Consider the following 20,827-nt stretch of genomic DNA (forward strand, 5'->3'; position numbering starts at 1 on the left):
ACAATAAATTATATTTTTACAACTACGTTAATTATATTTATAACCATGCAGTAAGAATGTTAGGAATAATTCGGTCAATTACTTATTCTTTTTCAACACCTGACTCTCTTTTAATACTATACTCTACATTAGTGAGATCGAAACTCGAATATGCATCTGTAGTTTGGAACTCTGTTACTAGTACTGATTCTGTAGAACTGGAAAATATTCAAAGGAAATTTATTTCATTATGTTCGTACAGATTCCTGCCTAAAAGCTCCGGGTATAACTATGATAAAAAAAAGTGCGAGCACTTTAAATGTCCAAGCTTGTATGCTAGACGTCATGATCTCGATTACTTATTCTTATGTAAGGTCCTTAAAGGTGATATTAATTGAGGAACGGTTTTGCAAAAGTCGATAGATGCAGAAATTTTCGAAAGTGAGTTACATATGGATATCGTATGTTTTCTACCTCCGGAATCGATCTATGAAATCAGATTTACCAAAACTTGATTCATACCGTATGTAGAGACTACCAAACTTTCCAGGTTTTTTTCAAAACTCGATAGAACCTGTCACTTAGTGTAATTTCTGTATAATCTTGATTTCTGCATCTATCGACTTTTGCAAAAACGCTCCTCAATTGTCAATCTTTCTTAAACAGTGTCAGCCTTCGTATTCCCATGAAGGACATGAGACATCACAAACTCTTCTATATTAGAAATTCTAAATCTTCCTCGCCGGTCTCCAGATGTATTAAACAGTCATGCTAACTTACATGTAGGCGATTTCGATCCATTCAATGTATAGAAGTATCAGAATATGGCAATGTCATTACTAATATTATTTGCATAATCCTTATACACAAATTGGTAATACTTTTGTAAGAATCAACTCCCTTCCATAAAATTTTATAGTATTAATTCTTGTAAACTTATTATTGTAATCTATGTTCTTCATTTTGTTGTTATCTCAATTATTTAAATTGTACCATAGTTGTTCATTTTCCGGTTATAATTGTGCTGGACTTTTATCGGCTAATGGTTGTTGTCCAACACATGAATACCAATATTATATATTATTATTATTATTATTATTATTATTATTATTATTATTATTATTATTATTATTATCTTGGCCACTCGCTGTTACACAGCACATTAAATATAAGTAAATAAATAAATAAATTATTATATTTATATTATTATTTTATTATTATTATTAAGATTGTTACTATTATTATTATTACTATTATTTTACTACTGTTATTACTATGGTTATTAGTATTGTTTTATTATTATTACTATTATTATTATTATTATTATCTTGGCCACTCGCTGTTGCACAGCACATTAAATATAAGTAAATAAATAAATGATTATATTATTATTTTATTATTAAGATTGTTACTATTATTATTACTATTATTTTACTACTGTTATTACTATGGTTATTAGTATTGTTTTATTATTATTATTATTATTATTATTATCTTGGCCACTCGCTGTTGCACAGCACATTAAATATAAGTATATAAATAAATTATTATATTATTATTTTATTATTATTAAGATTGTTACTATTATTATTACTATTATTTTACTACTGTTATTACTATGGTTATTAGTATTGTTTATTATTATTATTATTATTATTATTATTATTATTATTATTATTTGAGGATTATCTAGTGGCAGAAATGGATTGTTATTAATCTGCTATACTGGTTTGCTTGAGGCATATCATGTCCTTATTGCTAGTTCATTGTATTTTGAACATTTTTTACTCTAATTGCAGAATATAATTGCCAGTGTTGCAGTAATCTCTAATATGGGAGGTCCAACATTCTGCGAAAATATCCCACAAGAAGACTAATTGCATACCGACGAGAAGAAATACGATTGTCTGCAGGATTCAAAAGCCATGGCCTAGTACACAGAGGTTACAAGCAATTCAGATGTGATGAGTGTGGAAAGTTCTTTTCGCGTAAGGAAAACATAAAAAATTACTTACACGTAAATGGTGGAGAGAAACTATTCAATTGTGACGTGTGTGGAACGTGTTTTTCTACTCCTGGATACTTGAACTTTTCATTTCTGACGTGTGATGAAAACGTTTCTCAGATATTTTACATTCGTTGGACATTCACGCGTACACTTCGGCGAGAAGCCGTTTAGTTGTGATGTGTGAGGGAAGGCATTTTAATGCTAGGATTTACATTTGTTTACATATGACAAGCCATTCAGATCTGATGTTTGTTGACGTTTTCCAGGTATTGATTATTTCATAAGGCTTTCACTCTTACACACCGAGGAAAAGCCGTTGAATTGTCGTTTGTGGCTAACTTTTCTGGTATGATGGAAGTCTGTATAGTAATTTACGCGATGTTTGTGGGAAGACTTACGTTGAATCGAATAGGCTAGAAAGAGAAGAAAGCGAAAAACTCTACTAGTGCAGTGACTGTGGGAAAACTTTGCTAATTTTAGTGATTCAAGAAGTTCTGCACGCTTACGCAACCTAAAAGCTTTTCAAGAGCAGAATTGAGTATGGGAGTGTTGTGTAGTCAGATCTCTGAACTGTGAAAAATCACTGTGACTGGTACTAGCGAAATGATTATCTGTGTTCGATTGCTCTTAGACATTGCAAATAATGACGTTCCAACGTTTGTTTTCTCTCTTTCTCTTCTGCAAATTGAATTGATACACCAACACCATGTCTTTTATCTACAGTACTGATTAGCACGGTGACTATACAGAAAACAAAACATGCCCCGAGCTCTGTTTTAGCGATGTGTGGGACCGTATATTCGTTCAACTCTATTTGCGAATAAGTACGGAAATCATTGGTGAAAGAATATATCGAGTGCTTTGAGAGTCGAAGAGGTACGAACGATAACTTTATAATTAGAACCAAAGGTGAATGTTACTTATGTCCCGACCACAATAGGAGTCATAGGCCAGTTTAACACTAATCCTAAACATATTTAGTATAACTTGTTGCTTGTGGGCCATCCCAAACCCCGACCTGCAACCGTAAGAGCGCCAGTCCTTATATACCCGTCAGTCAAGGCCTTCTGACAAATAACAATTGACAATAGAAATCTCAGTGATGAGAACCTCATAAAATATCCTATTAATTGAATAATCGATCTTGCTCCGTACAACATAATTATATTATATTACCCATTTCAACGAGTACTGACGACCACTGCAAAATACGATAATTTGGTCCAGGGAGCATTCTCTTTTGGCACAAGGATGATTTATGTAACATGTTTCTATATTAGTGTTTTAAATACCGGTACATTCTTTAATATAATTTGGTCCAGGGAGCATTCTCTTTTGACACAATGATGATTTATGTAACATGTTTCTAAATTATCAGTCTTTTAAATACCGGTACATTCTTTAATAAATCACTGAAAAACAAATGTGGAGTGAGTACCAAATTATTATTTTTGGCGCGTCATTTTTACGTAAATAACGACAAGTAAAAACTAACATGCCACATAACATTATTCTAAGGAATACAGGAAACAAGCATGAATAATATTCACCATTCTTAATGATCGTGGGATAGAAAAAAAAAACGTATGGAATAGAAATTACATACAAATGTGCGTGTAATTAACAATAAGCAAACCATCTTCGATTAGTTATTTCAAAATAACGTGAATATAGCGTGGATTGTGTAGGAAAATAATTTCTTATATGTTGCTCCCAATGCGAACCATTGGTAACTTATGAAAACAAATGAAAATTAACATGGTATATAAACACTATTTGAAGAAAGATAGGAGATATTAAGTAATATTCAACGTTCTTAACGATCTTTGGATGGAAAATGATAGTGACATATATAACATAGATATTACATACAGGTGAGCATATTAAAAACAGTAAGTAGAATCATATCTGATTAATAAGCTTAAATTACTCCAGGTTTAGTGTAAGAGTGGCCTATATCTAACGATGTTTCCCAGCAAATTACTTAATTCATAAAAACAAAAAAATCGTGTTAGGAGGCTGAAAGTGTGTATGTTCTCTGAAACTTTCCAAATATTTGTAGGCAGTCTTTTACATTAGATTCCCGAAAATTGGTTTATAGCCCAGCATTGGCAGTGATAAAAGTGAAATATTCGTTCAGTGGGCGGTGGATACTCTACATTGACCGAACCGAAATTAACTATATACCAGTTATGTTGTCCTTTAAATTAATCTTCTGACCCGCAATTGTCTTGATTCTGGGACTATCGCCTACGTAGATACGTCTCTATCGCTACGAATTACGTATCGGTCAGAGATTCGGAGTTGAGACTTTCGAATGATAGTCAAGGCAGAGATAATGACAAAAGTGTCATATAAAAATTCACAGGTCTTCAGATCATACCCCATTAGTAGTTTAGAAGCTTTCTGTTGATCTTGATTATCTTAAGGCCCGTAACACACTTCAAGAGTTTTCTCCAGCGAGAAATGTGGTGCGAGTAAATTCAAACATTGATAACATGGATTCAAATGGACGTCCACACACTGGAAGAGATTCTCGCTTGAGGCAAAAACCTCGCGCGAGTTTCTCGCTGGAATCTGTAGCTCAGCGAATTTTCTTGACACATTTATCAAAGATGTTTGACATTTATACTCTTTATGACGATTGAATGTATAAAAAGATATCACAGGTGGCGACGAATTGTTTTGTTTTTATTTTAAAATGAAGAAAGATAGCTGATAATTGCAGTGAGAAACTTATCGAACTTGTACGAATGTCACCCGTAGGCCTATTTATATGATACACGGGATGAAAACTATAAAAACACGAAACTTAAAGAAGAAATCTGGAGACAAATATCAGATTATCTGAAAATAAATAGGGCTATATTTTATTTTTATGAGATTTAATAGTATTAATTAAACATTTGAAATAATGTATCTATATGTCTTAACAGTTAACATAATTTTAATCAGAACATAGCAAAGAATCCTCTATCATATCATGAATAGCAAAAAACTGAGGTCCATTCAACCTGAAATAACGCCTAAACGTATCATCATTCAAATCGAAACCAGTGTCCAAAACTCGCCCTTATTTTCGTAAGATACAATGTGATTTTCAGATATTTCTGGCTTTAATTTTAGGCCTACTTTTCCTTTTCATTAACAAAATATGTTCATGTAACTCCATTCCATTTCCTCATCATCTGAATACTCAGATTCAACATAGCGTTCGTACGTAATTTGTAAAGTGTGACAATATACTTACAGGTTATATATTTAAGTACGACAATATACGTAAATACATAACCTATAATATTACCCCCAACGAGTGATTACTATATTCAGAAAAATGCTTTCTGCATGAAGGCAGTGCATAGATGATCATAGCGAGGTGTGATCTGTGATAGCGAGAACTCGCCAAGTGTGTGGAGGAAGGCTCTTCGCCTCTTTCTCGCAACACATTTCTCACCGACGAAAACTCTGCAAGTGTGTTACGGGCCTAAAGAATGAACGTTTACATACCAGAGAGAAGCTATTCACTTCTAACCCAGCATTATCCAATCTTTCCTATTATCTATCTTCCTCTTAGTATCCACATGCGATACAAATTCTCGATTTCACTCAAATCCGGAGAACTTCCGTCCAAGGTAAGAAAGGGATGTTTTTCTGACAGGAATTTTTTTCTCTTTTGATAGCGTGACAGATACCCGTCATGCTTAATTGTCAATTTGTTATTTGAAAATGTAAACACTTCTCAAATGTTGTTGTCAAAATATAGTGGACATAATATAGTTGTACTTTTATATTTATAATTGTAGTAAATGTAGAATTAATATCAAGTATTTGAAAAATAGTTTGTGATTCAATTAACGTGGACACGTATTGTAATTAGTCTATTTTGATGTGTAAGTTGTTTGTTCTTGAATAATTTGAAGTTGTATTTAAAACTGTTATGTAGCTGTTGTTACCACGCAATACATCCTAGAGTTGTTCCATCAATTCATTTTTTGAATTGTGTATTATATGACACCTAACAGACAATAGGTCACCATCTGAAGCAGAATATATTTGTAAGTACTGAGGGTTGTTCTCTCAACTTTAAGAAGACTTCTGTTAAATAATAAGCCCCTCATGTTATTTTAAAAGGTGGCATATATTGCATATATGATGGGCTATTGCGGACTATTTCTACCAATTTGATATGGTCTATAAATTCCCTAAACTTCGATGTAAACTCATAAACGAAATTAAGTATATAATTTGCTCTATATTACTTCTAAATTTAAAAACACGTATCAATATAAACATATGCAAAGGAAAGACAAATACACCTAGGTAAAAATTATTTTAAGTCTTCTAGGACACATATTTACATTCACTAATTCCGACTAGATACAAAAAAAACATATTCATACAATTTTTAATATATTGCGTAAATAAATTGAAAGTTATATTTTAAATTAGGAATAATTATTCACAATTTAAAATTCTATAATGTTTTACTTCGTCACAAGTTAATTACCATTACATATATGTTACTGTAAATGTAACATTTACCGTTATGGTGCGGTAAAACCCCGAAATTTCTTATTAGATGTATATATTTTTAACTTTTACCAAGAGATATTGGTAAATCTCAGGATTTACCGATCAGTTGTGGCAAAGTCGCATTAATTTAATAAAAAAAAACCTTTACTAAGATTTGCCGTTCTTCGCACTTTTACATATCCATTTCCGATTCATCTTTTTATTGTTGTTTTAGGATATATTTAAAAACATAAATAAAAATAACTCAGTAATGACTGAAATAATTTATATTTATTTTAAATTGCCAAAGTTATTATAATAAAAAATATTCCGTATTAAATATAGTGAAAAATATTACAGTTTCAACCAGTGTATTCTGTACAAAAATTAGCAAAGTCTTTATATTCCCTCAAACAGGTCCACAAATAAAGTAAAGCAAACATTTCTTACTGGCTTTTAAGGAACCCGGAGGTTCATTGCCACCCTCACATAACCCCGCCATTGGTCCCTATCCTGAGCAAGATTAATCCAGTCTCTACCATCATATCCCACCTCCCTCAAATCCATTTTAATATTATCTTCCCACCTACGTCTCGGCCTCCCCAAAGGTCTTTTTCCCTCCGGCCTCCCAACTAACACTCTATATGCATTTCTGGATTCGCCCATACGTGCTACATGTCCTGCCCATCTCAAACGTCTGGATTTAATGTTCCTAATTATGTCAGGTGAAGAATACAATGCGTGCAGCTCTGCGTTGTGTAACTTTCTATATTCTCCTATAACTTCATCCCTCTTAGCCCCAAATATTTTCCTAAGAACCTTATTCTCAAACACCCTTAATCTCTGTTCCTCAAAGTGAGAGTCCAAGTTTCACAACCATACAGAACAGCCGGTAATATAACTGTTTTATAAATTCTAACTTTCAAATTTTTTTGACAGAAGACTAGATGACAAAAGCTTGTCAACCGAATAATAACAGGCATTTCCCATATATATTCTGCGTTTAATTTCTTCCCGAGTGTCATTTATATTTGTTACTGTTGCTCCAAGATATTTGAATTTTTCCACCTCTTCAAAAGATAAATCTCGAATTTTTATATTTCAATTTCGTACAATACTCTGGTCACGAGACATAATCATATACTTAGTTTTTTCGAGATTTACTTCCAACCGTATCGCTTTACTTGCTTCAACTAGAATTTCCGCGTTTTCCCTAATCGTTTGTGGATTTTCTCCTAGCATATTCACGTCATCCACATAGACAAGAAGCTGATGTAACCCATTCAACTCCAAACCCTGTCTATTATCCTGAACTTTCCTAATGGCATATTCTAGAGCGAAGTTAAAAAGTAAAGGTGATAGTTATATGATAACATTATGAATGTTAATTCTTGTTACAACAAGGTTAGTTGTTATAACATTTAGAATTACACAACATGGAGATTATTTACACAAACATTTTTTGTCTTCAACAGTTTTTTAAACAGTTACACTTCATGAACCCTTGACCTCCAACAAAAGATAGTTTGCCAATCACTTCCCACACACTAATTTCTTCTTTTCCTACTTCTTCGATGATGATAAAATTTTCTTTGCACAATGTAAACTGGTTCCTAATGTACAATGACTTCAGTTTGCCGGCTTTGGTACCAAGTTTACAAAACTCATCTTAAATATTTTTGACCTCTGCTATTATTGATTTTGCGTCAATTTTGCCCGGTCTACATCCAGTATTTTAATTCTCAAATTCTGTCCGACTGAAAGTTTCGTAATTTTGTTACAAGTGGCTGCTTTCATTTTCTTCGCTTGCATTTTAACACCTTTGGCAGCCTCTCGAAGCCACATCACTTTATCGATCCTGTAATTATGTTTGAACCTGTAATACGGAGGAGGATTCTTTGTTCTAGCTTTTATCAGCTCGCATCGGTAAATCCTGAGATTTACCAACATTTCTTGGTAAAAGTTCAAAATGTATTAATCTAATAAGTTATTTCGGGGTTTTACTGCACTATAACGGTAAATGTTAGGTTATACCGGTAAATTCTAACATTTACCGGTCTTCGTACATTTAAGGTAACATATACACAATTTAAATAATGTAACTAATTTTATGTATATACTGTAGTTCAACATTTCAATATTGTATTAGTTATATCTGATATAAGAGTTGAATTCTTCAAAAAATTCACATTAGTAAAAAAAAAAGCACTTATAAAAATAATAAATGGGCCAAATAAATTACGGTACAGAAACAGAATAAGACGAAAAATTAATTTATCGAAATAACAAGTCATAAAAATATTACATATTACAGAAACAGAAAGTAAAATCCCTGTGGAACAATTCGGCTTCAGGAAAGGAAGATCAACCATCCAAGCAGTCGCCAACCTTCTAGAAGACATTCAAGACGCCCTACGGGAACCGAAAGGAAAGCTGTATGCAGTCTTCATCGATTACAGCAAGGCATTCGATATGATCGACAGACAAAAGCTGATCAAGAAATTAGGAAACATGATCGGAAGAAACAATTACCTGACCCACATTATCACGGGAATACTTGACCAGAATGTAATTACCATCCACGACGGTGCAAGCGTCTACAGACGAACGGCGTACTGCAAGGCGACCCTCTGAGTCCGCTTCTATTCAACATTGCGACAACAGATGTAGTAGACATACTAGACAGCCACACCCCAACGAAAATGTACATTTACGCTGACGATATGGTCATGACTGCGAACAAATTGGAAGATCTACAACTAAGTTTCAACCGACTAATAGACTGGGCAGACGACAACGGGCTGAAAATAAATCGAGACAAACCCCTACAGATGGTCTTCCGGAAAGGAGGGAAAATAAAAACTCAAGACCGTATCTGCTACAGAGAGGAAAACCTGAGCATCACCAACTGTTTTAAATATCTAGGAGTGACATTCCAACCCAGCGGAACCACATTCGGACTACACGCAAAGGAAAAGGCAGTCGCAGCCACTAGAGTCATGAGCGACGTACTCCACCTGCAGGCCATCTCATTGGAAACAGCAAAATCGTCCCAATTCTGACCTACGGAATCCATGTGGTTTGGGAGTACCTGAAGGAGAAAGACCTGAGAGCATGGGAGAACGTAAAAGCCACATACCTAAAGAGGGCACTAGGGATATCGAAGTTCACACCATCCAGACTGGTGTATATATTAACCAGAGAATCCTTCCTGATCGAAGACTTGCGAATCACCCTACTCCTGCCATCTACGGACTCCCATGAGAAACTTCTTGCAGAGAATCTGCGAAAGAAGAGCGAAGTTGAAGAAGAATTCTATGGGACCAGCGCCATGACTGACAGGAGCTGGACAGGAACGAATCAAGGGATGAGACATGTTGTTGCCAGGTTGGCAGTCCATGGATTTCATCACAAAGTGTGTAGCACAAGCGCTTTCCACACGGCAAATGACAAGTGCGTTTGTAAATTCTGTGATGCACATTGCGGCAAATACCATTTTCTGAACTGTAGCAGATGCAGCAAAACAGTGACACAACTCAGCGCTGAAAATTGAATTATCATCTATGCACACTTGTGCGCACTCTCTATATTATTAAAAAAATATTACATATTGCATCGAAAGGTGAACAGTTAAATATACTTGAACAAAACGAAATATATAAACATGTGTGGAAAAAATTAGATGGGCCTGAGCAACCTGATTATACTCATTTGTTTCTTACTGTGTTACTAAGAACATTTTGGGTATACTACTTGAAATATACTCCCTCTGTTCCGAAATATGGTATATATTTGTTAAAGTTCTCAGTAGTATAATGTAACTTCAATACATCTTCAAGATACTTATTTGTTTGATAAATTAACATTATAAATACACAAAAAAGGTACATTTCATTCTGTGTGATGTCAAATTAATGAAAGAAAAACAATCATTATTTTGAGAGAGACAAATTAACAAAAAAAAAACTGCAATAAATTATATCCTGTTTTTATACGACTGTTGAGCCTTAGATGTTCTCTTCAAAATTGACTGGTTGGTGTTACATTTTCTGCAACAGGAACAAAATAGCAGGTGCCCATTTGATTTCTGTTCATAATGAACTATTTAAATGTTATAGTTTAATGCATTACAGTAGATCAGAAACATTCACAACTGCACTGTCTGGTAGTCCCTTCACTACTGAACAGAATACCACACCGCGAAACATTTCGTGCATGCATGCGCAATAATCAAACTTGTTTTGTTTGTTATACCATATTTTGGAACGGAGGGAGTATGTAGAATTTTTTGTTGATTTAAGCCTGAACAAATGTGTTACGTATTTTCATTGCAGTTTAATCAATTTATGGAAGAATATCTCAAACCAGATGCTGATCCTCATTCTGATTTGACTAACAACGAGTGGACTCATTGCCGAAGACATTTGATAATTTTTTATCCGCACTGTCATCTACCTGGGAGCAACAGTAACAAATATAAATGATACTCGGGAGGAAATTAAACACAGAATAAATATGGGAAATGTCTGTTATTATTCGGTTGAGAAGATTTTATCATCCAGTCTTCTTTAAAAAAATCTGAAAGTTAGAATTTATAAAACAGTTATATTACCCGTTGTTCTGTATGGTTGTGAAACTTGGACTCTCACTTTGAGAGAGAGGAACATATGTTAAGGGTGTCTGAGAATAAGGTACTTAGGAAAATATTTGGGGCTAAGAGGGATGAAGTTACAGGAGAATGGAGAAAGTTACATAACGCAGAACTGCAAGCATTGTATTCTTCACCTGACATAATTAGGAACATTAAATCCAGACGTTTTAGATGGGCATGGCATGTAGCACGTATGGGCGAATCCAGAAATGCATATAGAGTGTTAGTTGGGAGGCCGAGACGTAGATGGGAAGATAATATTAAAATGGATTTGAGGGAGATGGGATATGATGATAGAGACTGGATTAATCTTGCTCAGGATAGGGACCTATGTCGGGCTTATGTGAGGGCGGCAATGAACCTCCGGGTTCCTTAAATGCCAGTAATTAAGTACTGTCTTCTACTATTTCAGATTCAAACAAGTTAAATCTGATTAATTATGTTTCTCATTGCGTTTATGGTTTTATAAATGAAATTCATACATATTTATGAACTTCCTTTAGATACTCTCACTGCTCTACATATTGCCCAAGAGAAACTCAATGAAATATATTCTGGACATTTACCAGCAACTAGAAGAGAGCAATAGGGAGAATCTATAGAGTAATATAGGCGAATTCAGACACTCCTAACTCTAAGTAAAAATTGTTATTTTAAAGCCCTAAATAGACCTCAAAATTATTGTATTCGTAACTTTTTCTTTTGCTGAACTCTCTTCTTCTCGAATACTTCAGAGTGTTTTATAAAATAATACTCTCACATTAGAGAAACACGTGATGCAAGTTTGAACTATGGAGTTTGATTAAAAAAGAGAGAGAAATTTACATATTCGTACCAGTATGCAATATTTTCTGCCTCTACAGCTATTTCTAGCCCCTCTAATAGTAAAACTAGTGGTGCAGTGAATAGAATCATCTTCAGAATTTGCGTTCGCTTCCTGTACAGCCGTATTTCACCTTTATAATAGTAAAATTAAAGATACATTTGATTTAAAAAAAATCGTTTTTTGCCTAAACATCCATTTGGCATTTGAATTAGAAAAGGAGGGAGCTACGCAATACTGGAGATATCTTGTCACTTGCAGTGAGTTAGGGCCTGAGAAAAACTGAATATGTGAGCTCCAAGCCTGTTGACCACTTGTCTCACTCCGGACATCGCTTCTCCACTGAAGAAAATTTTGAAGGGAAGAAAGCCGAAAATGTACATAACGTAATAGCTACCACAATACAGTTGCGGAGGTGGAGGCGTTACATCAGCTGACTTATCTTTCACAAGCAGGAACGCCAGAAGGTGTAAGTATGCTCATTGAAAAGTATTGTGTCTTTTCGCAGTGCGAGCGGAATCTAGTGAATTCGTTCGTGTAACAAGTGTGATCGTCAGAGACAGCCGGAAGAAACGCCTAGAGTTGTAAATTTTGAACCAGTGATCTCAACATTATATATAGAGCTCAATGTTTTGAACAGTGAAAAGTCCTCTATACTCTCGCAGTGCGAAGCAGTGTCGCCAACGGGACGAAAATTCCGTCAAAACTCACGGAATTTCAAAGTAGTGGACGGGAAAAGAATGGAATTGACGGGTGATGGATTTTCTGGCGGAAATTACGGTTTAATCTACACCATATTTTGATTTTTTTTGCTGCTGTCATTTTATTTAATTTCGCGGGATTTTACTTTTTCATTGAATTTTGCCGTACGATGTTAAAGAATCACCTGGTTCATATTTCCTCGTAGTTTCGGTAAGCAAGTCAGAGGTTCACGAATTAATATTTTAATCAAGATTGGTAAGTAAGATGTGTTAAAATTTGCTTTTTATTTGTATTCATTTAGATGTATTGATTGGGTCTTATTATTATTTTTTCTTAATTTGGACTGATTCTGACGGATTTACAGTCGTTAAAGGTTGCAATTTAAGTGTTGGGAACACTGGTTCGAATACAGTGGAGTAATGTCGCCTGGGCATCTACATATGTAGAAAATTTGTTTGGAAAAATTAAGGAAATCTTTATGGACAAAGGAATGTAGTTTCGCGGCCCATTTCATTAGGACTAATCCTGACACGTCTCACAGGTTTAGAAAACCTTAGGCAGGTTGAATTTTTATACAGGTATTGTGTGTCCAGTTTATAATGTTGGAGTCACTGGGTGTTTAATGTTAGCAACAAAGGAACAAGAAATTCCCCTATTTCATATAAAAATCCCTGTACAATTCAAAGGTTTTATATTAAATTTAAATTATGGTTTATTTAACAATCCTCGCAACTGCAGAGGTTATAATATCTGCGTCACCGCTGAGGCAGAATTTTATCTCGCAGGAGTTCTTTTACATGCCAGTAAATCTACTGACATGAGTACGTATATCGCATTTAAGCACACTTATTAATAATCTAAGATCTGGGAGACACATATATTGTTCAAAGGTTAGTTAATATTTTATATGGACGTAGTGTACAAAGTTGATATTTATGCGTGGTAATACAAAGAATTATTTAATTTCATATGTGTACAAGGATTTTTAGTTAATAAACTAAGTTATTTATCCCAAACGTACATATCCTTGAAATTCCTTTATAAATAAATTGATAGACATAAAATAGTAATATAAAAACACACATTATTATAAATTATTTTCCATTTCACATGATTGGCCCTCGCATTACGAACTGTTTGCTCCTTATCCATCACGACAACAATGGGTTCCATTTTGTATATATTGCCACAGTACCGGCAGACTGAAAGTGCACAGCCTTGCTAAGTACCGACTTTTACTTGGGCAAGCAAACAGTTTCAAACTAAAAATATTATTCATACCTCACGTGACTGGCAATTGTTTATTCACCATAAAGATTTTTACAAATCATGGCTTCGTCAATCTTATTTCTAGGTCTTAATCTAGTTTCCGTTTATATTATAGGCCACATAGTATACAAATAATAATAATAATAATAATAATAATAATAATAATAATAATAATAATAATAAATATAAAATGAAATCTAATTAAGAAAACATAGATGTAGAAAATATAAAGAAATGAAAATTAGTTGTATCAAAAGCATGCATTTAGATTGGGGAAATTGTTTAACTGCATTTTATTGCAGGCACTATTGTTGTGTAGGCCATGACTTAAGGAGTACACGTGTCCAACGCGATGAGAGTTGCTAGCCACTAGGATCGCTCATATCGCCTCATTTTAGACAATGCGAAATGGTACCTGCACAGTCTATTGTTCCTAGCACCCTCACAACTCAAGCTTCGTGATTGTATATACTAGACTGTGGTCATAATATGAGAAATGAAGATCCATGCAATAGCCCGGGTTAAGTTCACGGTGGGACGTCCTGTACTTGTACAAAAGCGCGGTCGTTAGGCTACAGAATCATTCATAAGAATATGAGTGGTAAGCAGTGTAAGCCTTCGGGTCTCTCCTCCATACAAGAAAGAAAAAAAAGACGGAACAGATGCATTATAGGGGGCCACCCATCAGACATTATACGCAAAAAAAAAAAAAAAAAAAAAAAAAAAAAAAAAAAAAAAAAAAAAAAAGTGAGCGGAAATAATGGTTCGATTATTGTTTTTAGTATTCGATATTCGATAAGCATTAAATGCTACTAAATTAAAAAAAAATGAATAAAAATAATTTAAATAGTTTGTTACTAGATGTGATTTTAGTCAGTTTGTATTATATTTTTGGTTCAGGGAAAATACATTTTACTGTTACTGCCGTTATTTCCATTTTGAAGTAGGCTACAAGGCAACAATATAAAACTGAAAGTTAATTTAGAAGTTGGCGACATATTTTATATCGATTATAACAACAATACATGTCGATAGTAGCATTCATACCATTCATCCAATAAGGAGATTGGCACCTATAATGCATCTGTACAAAAAATACATCACATAAGAAATCATGCAAAATGCGATACCGGCCGAATATTCATTGTTCAATTACAAGCACAGTAGTTCTACTATGATTATTTTTAAAAAGAAATCATAATGACGTAGTTTAGGAAAAGACCCAAAAATACCCTCTAAAATTGATCCTTCCCCTGAAAATCCCCTTAATATTTTTATCCCACTGGAAATCCATATGTTGGCAACACTGCTGAGCATGTCTAATCCAGAAAGCTGTATCTCACGGTCTTCTATGTGAATTGTTATCCAGTTATCTTAATAATACTTAGCAGGAAATGCGTTTATATAATTCTGCTGTATTAGAGCTAATTATTATGTCCTAATTTTGGCCTTAACCATTGCTTAAGAGTTTCAGTCCAAAGCAGGTACGTAAATGTAATTTTTCTCAGTGAACAATGAGTAATATACAGTATTGTTGGATTCTATTTCACAAAAAGGTAGGAAGAAACGACATCCACAACTTTGCCGCATCAGTTGTATTAGAGTCATGTGTTTCATTCTATGCATATTACTGTATAAAAATGTAGTGCAGGTAGGATAAGAGGGATGAAGTTAAAGGAGAATGGAGGAAATTATACAACGCAGAACTGTACGCATTGTATCCTTCACTTAATATAATTACGAATATTAAATTCAGACGTTTGAGTTGGAGGATAAACTCCAGAACATGGATGGCACCCTTTCCCTCTTACTTCAAAATTCCAATGTGCACACAAAATAAATTAGTTCGAGGTTCAACACCGAAAATTAGCCAGCAATTCTGCATCAATTGATTGAGGAAAAACTCCGAAAAATAACTTCCAATCAAGTAACTTGTCCCAAGCAGGATTTAAACCAGGACCTGCTCGTTTCTTTTTTACTTGGTTATTTAACGACGCTGTATCAACTACGAGGTTATTTAGCGTCGATGGAATTGGTGATAGCAAGATGATATTTCGCGAGATGAGGCCGAGGATTCGCCATAGATTACCTGACATTTGCCTTACGGTTGGGGAAAAATTTCCAAGCGATTCCAGGAACGTAGGTCTAATTATCCGTAGCCTACGGATTTGTTTGTGTTGTTTGTGGGAAGAGGAAAACTGTTATGAAAAATATACATATTGTTTGATTGTTTTAAGTTTTGTATTCAACAGAATATTGCTGTGATTTGTGTGTAGCTGTTTGGTTTTGCTATACTCTGGAAGTCCCGGGTTCTGACGTTGATTTAAATATTAATACAGTTTGTGAGTATGATTGTAGTTTTGCATCTTGTTGTGGGTAAGAAATATGTTGTTGTCGTTTTCTAATGCCAGGCGTTTGACAATAAAGTCATTTGACCTCTTGCACTCCAATATTTTTCAAAGATATTATCTGACCAGCAACTGAAGCACAGATTTTGAGGTTTCCGAATCCATTTCTTGGTTTGAGTTGCACAATGGGCAGTTAGGGGACTGATATATTCCAATTCTATGCAGGTGTTTGGCGAAACAATCATGGCCTGTTGCCAATCTAAATGCAGCTACAGACGATTTGGGTAAGAAATATTTCTTCACTTGTTCTGTATTTTAACTTTTTTTTTCTTTTTTAAAACGCTACATTTTTTTGGGTAGGCCTATAATATATGATTCTGATATGTTGTGTGAAAGTTACGTTGGTACAATGAATCATCGATAGTTAAGGAGGCGCATTTTCCTAAAATACTTTACATTTTCATGTTTTTCTTTGATAAAGTATATTGTGGCTAATTATGTTAATTCAATATGGCCTTTGGGTATAACTTACAAAATATTTTTCGACGTCATCAATTACGTCACGATGTACCGTCGGTTCTAGGAAATGTACAGGAGAACCTGTGTAAATACATTTACGTTTGAAAATTGAATTAATTTCATTATAACCGGTATGTATGTATACACTATATGTATATATAAGACATTTCTTTACGGCAAATTTCTGAACAATTTTTGCTGGAAACATTTCAGTTCATACTAAATATGTTAATGTATTTGGTAGTTCCGTTATACTGCTTTTGATATAGAGTGCATTTCTGCTACCTGAATATATGTTTCTCAATTAACTTTTTTTATGTATTTTTATGTCGAATTTCCTTTTTATCGATACAGAACCTGAATATTGACGAAGCATGCTTTATTCCTATGGCTCAGGTGTAAACACAAACAAAGCTCAGTTGAAATTTCTTGATAGTGGCTTAAAACTGTCTCCAGTTTTAATGACCGTAAATTTTTTAAGTTATTATTCCAGGGAAAATATTGCTCCTATGTATAATTCCCCTCATACAATAACCTAGCTTGCGTTTTCCTGATAGAAATAACTCAAAGTAGGCTTAATGGAATATGAGGAAAATCTAAGGAATCGGTATTGTAGAAGTGACAGTACATGGAATTCAAAATGATAAACATGATTTACGAAATGCTGTAATTTAAAGGAATATAAGAAATCCGAATTCTTACAAACTTACGAACCACGGCGATATAAAATCACAGTCTAGTATATACAGTCACGAAGCTTGAGTTGTGAGGGTGCTAGGAACAATGGACTGTGCCGGTACTATTTCGCATTGTCTGTAATGAGGCGATATTAGCGATCCTAATGATTAGCAATTATCAGTGGATGCATATTTACTACGTATTGAGCTTCGTGACTGTATATACTAGACTGTGGTGAAATTGTCCTTGAAATTTGACATACGAACTTCACAGTGATTCAGTTCGAACCAGCAGATCGTTTATGACACTTAGTGACAAACCTTGTCGTAAAACAACTACTTAGTAGGCGTATGTGTTCGTACACCCCCCCCACACACACACACACACGCACGCACGCACACACACACACACACACACCCTCCCACCCTCCCTCCCTCTCTCTGCGCTGATGAGGAATGATTACTTACCAAGCTAGTAACTCTATCCGAGTCGCTCACATTGTGCGTGTTAAGTTATTTAATTTCTTTTTTCAGTCGTAATGGACGTGATCAAGATGGAACCTGAGGTCGACGCACTGCCTATACAAACAAGTGATAGCGCAGATATAGAAGGAAGAAAGCTTTTATCTGAGGTATATTGAGAATAAATATTTTATTTTTTTCTAAATGTATCATTTGTAACTGAGGAGCCTACACCTATGTATTTAAATATTTTTCTTGAACGTGATGAAACACGATTTTAAAAAGTTAAAACTTGTGATTGTAGTGTACCAATTGTAAAAATCCGAATTTTATGTCACATAACATATTTTCACAAATACATTTTTGTTAATTTTTTTTTTTTCAGGATGTCTATTATAAATAATCTTAGAGTTTCTTAATTCCATTGATCTTCACAAGAATTTTGAAACATTTTAAAACTAAATGCATTATATAATTTAGAATCACACTAACTTTTGCTTCGTATTGTGGATCCTTGTGGTCAAACATAGATGTCGACCATATGTCCCAATTGTGGAATAAGTAAATATACATTGTATTGTGTATGGGTAATTTGTTTTTCTTCTTGTTTATCCAATATATTTGATGTTACGTCCGTAATAGTGTTGTCCCAAATTCAGAGAAATGCTAGACACGATATCAATGTTATTAGAGAGAGTAAATTAACGTGAACGAAAACAGGGAGTCTTGGATAGGAGCACCTCCTATGAACAAGTATTCAGTTCTCAGAAAGTATGTGTTGTAGGATCCATATTTATTAGACTTTTTTTCTTGTTTTGATGCATAGTAGCACCTCCTAAAATATTGGATACTTTTTCCTTAACACCCTTTATGCTAAGTTACAAGTCTTTACTACTGTTTTTGGAATGGGTACATTTGCATTCGTTGACTTCACTATTACCAATAATGTGGACGGACTTTATAAATAGACGATTTCCGTGAAGAATTTTATATCATATAATATCTATTCCTTTTTTTCTATATTTTGCAGGAAGGAAATTTATTAGACTTGCACGTCACCGAAATAAAGACAGAATATATAGACCACAGATACGACGTAGGATCTGAGATAGCATTTGAGGAAACTGCAGTGCCAATAGACTTTCTCCTCGTGAAGAGTGAAGCTGAGGTGAGTGCAGTCTATGAAGTGTGTTGGTCGGTAGTTCTCTCTCTGTTATTTACCAGCTGATGTGGCTGCTACAGTCTGGTGACCAGGCAATACGATGGTTGCTCTCATTCTTTTAAATCATTCATCCTGTATTCATTCGTGAATCTTTTCCGCCTCATTTTTTTCGTAGATACTCCATTGCTGAGTGTTCAATAAATAACATTAATTTTGATGTTTGTATTGCCACTGATAACTTTTACTCCATCCACTTCTAGTTTAATTTAATTTGTCTTACTTTGTTTGTAATCTACAAGTGTCCAATTATATCCTCACAATCTTCGTAAGATTTTTCTGTTGTGCGCTTTTCCCTAAAGATTGGATTAGATCTAAACTGTTTCTTCCTGCCATCTGTCTGGTTCTTACCTGTGAACATCTCATAATGTGGTGCAAGACTCATTGTTATTTTCACTTTCAATTAAGGCCTGTAATACACTTGAAGAGTTTTCGCTAGCGAGAATTGTGTTACGGTAAAATTCAAAGATTGATAACATGGATTCAAAAGGACGTCCACACACTGGAAGTTATTCTCGTTCGAGGCAAAAACCTCGCGCGAGTTTCTCGCTGGAATCGGTAGCTCAGCATATTTTCTTGACACATTTATCAAAGATGTTTGACATTTATACTATTTATGACGATTGAATGTAGAAAACGATATCACAGGTGGCGATGAATTGTATTGTTTTTATTATAAAATGAGGAAAGATGGCTGATAATTGCAGTCAGAAACTTATCGAACTTGTACGATGTCGCCCATAGGCCTATTTATATGATACATGGGATGAAAAGAATAAAAAAACGAAACTTAAAGAAGAAATCAGGTTATCTGAAAATAAGTACAGCTATATCTTATTTTGATGAAATTTAATAGTATTAATTATACATTTGAAATAATGTATCTATATGTCTTAACAATTTACGTAATTTTAATCAGAATATAGCAAAGAATCCTCTATCATATCATGAATGGCGAAAAACTGTGGTCCATTCAACCTGAAATAACGCCTAAACGTATCATCATTCAAATCGAACCAGTGTCCAAAACTCGCCCTAATTTTCGTAAGCTACAATGTGATTTTCAGATATTTCTGCCTTTAAATTTAGGCCTACTTCTTTTGATGAACAAAATATGTTCACGTAACTCCATTTCCTCATCATCTGAATACTCAGATTCAACATAGCGTTCGTACGTAATTTGTAAATTACGACAATATACTTACAGGATATATATTTAAGTACGACAGTATACGTTAATACATAATCTATAATATTTCCCCCAACAAGTGACTACTATAATCAGAAAAATGCTTTCTGCATGAAGGCAGTGCATAGTTGATCATAGCGAGGTGTGATCTGTGATAGCGAGAACTCGCCAAGTGTGTGGAGGAAGGCTCTTCGCCTTTTTCTCGCAACACATTTCTCGCTAGCGAAAACTCTTCAAGTATGTTACGGGTCTAACTCTGTGTTTGCAAATCTGGCCTTCAGGTAGTAGCTCTCTGTAAAGCAGGTTTGAATAATTGTCGTGTGTACTTCCTGGGGTAGCTCAGTCGGGAGAGCATGCGTGTGCTAAGCAAAGGGTCCTGGGATCGATACACGGTGCCGGAACTGTTTTTCCTGGAAATTATTCAATTGTTTGAAAATTTACGTAATACGCGATATTTCCTACAAAATGC

The 20,827-nt window shown here is 34.4% G+C and overlaps 1 protein-coding gene across 4 annotated transcripts in view; it reads left to right on the plus strand.

Annotated features, from left to right (window-relative positions):
- Positions 1-20,827, plus strand: part of LOC138692047 (gastrula zinc finger protein XlCGF67.1-like) — a 39,814-nt gene that overhangs the window by 10,558 nt on the left and 8,429 nt on the right. The window contains exons 1-4 of one of the 4 annotated variants that reach the window (XM_069814889.1): positions 15,335-15,428; positions 16,518-16,576; positions 18,023-18,120; positions 18,981-19,118. In XM_069814889.1, the coding sequence (XP_069670990.1) occupies positions 18,028-18,120; positions 18,981-19,118 (231 nt within the window). In that variant the 5' untranslated portion in view covers positions 15,335-15,428; positions 16,518-16,576; positions 18,023-18,027. Of the gene's footprint in view, positions 1-1,778; positions 5,766-15,311; positions 15,429-16,517; positions 16,577-18,022; positions 18,121-18,980; positions 19,119-20,827 lie in introns of those variants that run through there. The other 3 variants (XM_069814887.1, XM_069814888.1, XM_069814885.1) reach the window with 3 other exon arrangements.

This window comes from Periplaneta americana, chromosome 16 (assembly GCF_040183065.1).
Source record: "Periplaneta americana isolate PAMFEO1 chromosome 16, P.americana_PAMFEO1_priV1, whole genome shotgun sequence".
In the NCBI taxonomy this organism is placed as follows: Eukaryota; Metazoa; Arthropoda; class Insecta; order Blattodea; family Blattidae; genus Periplaneta; species Periplaneta americana.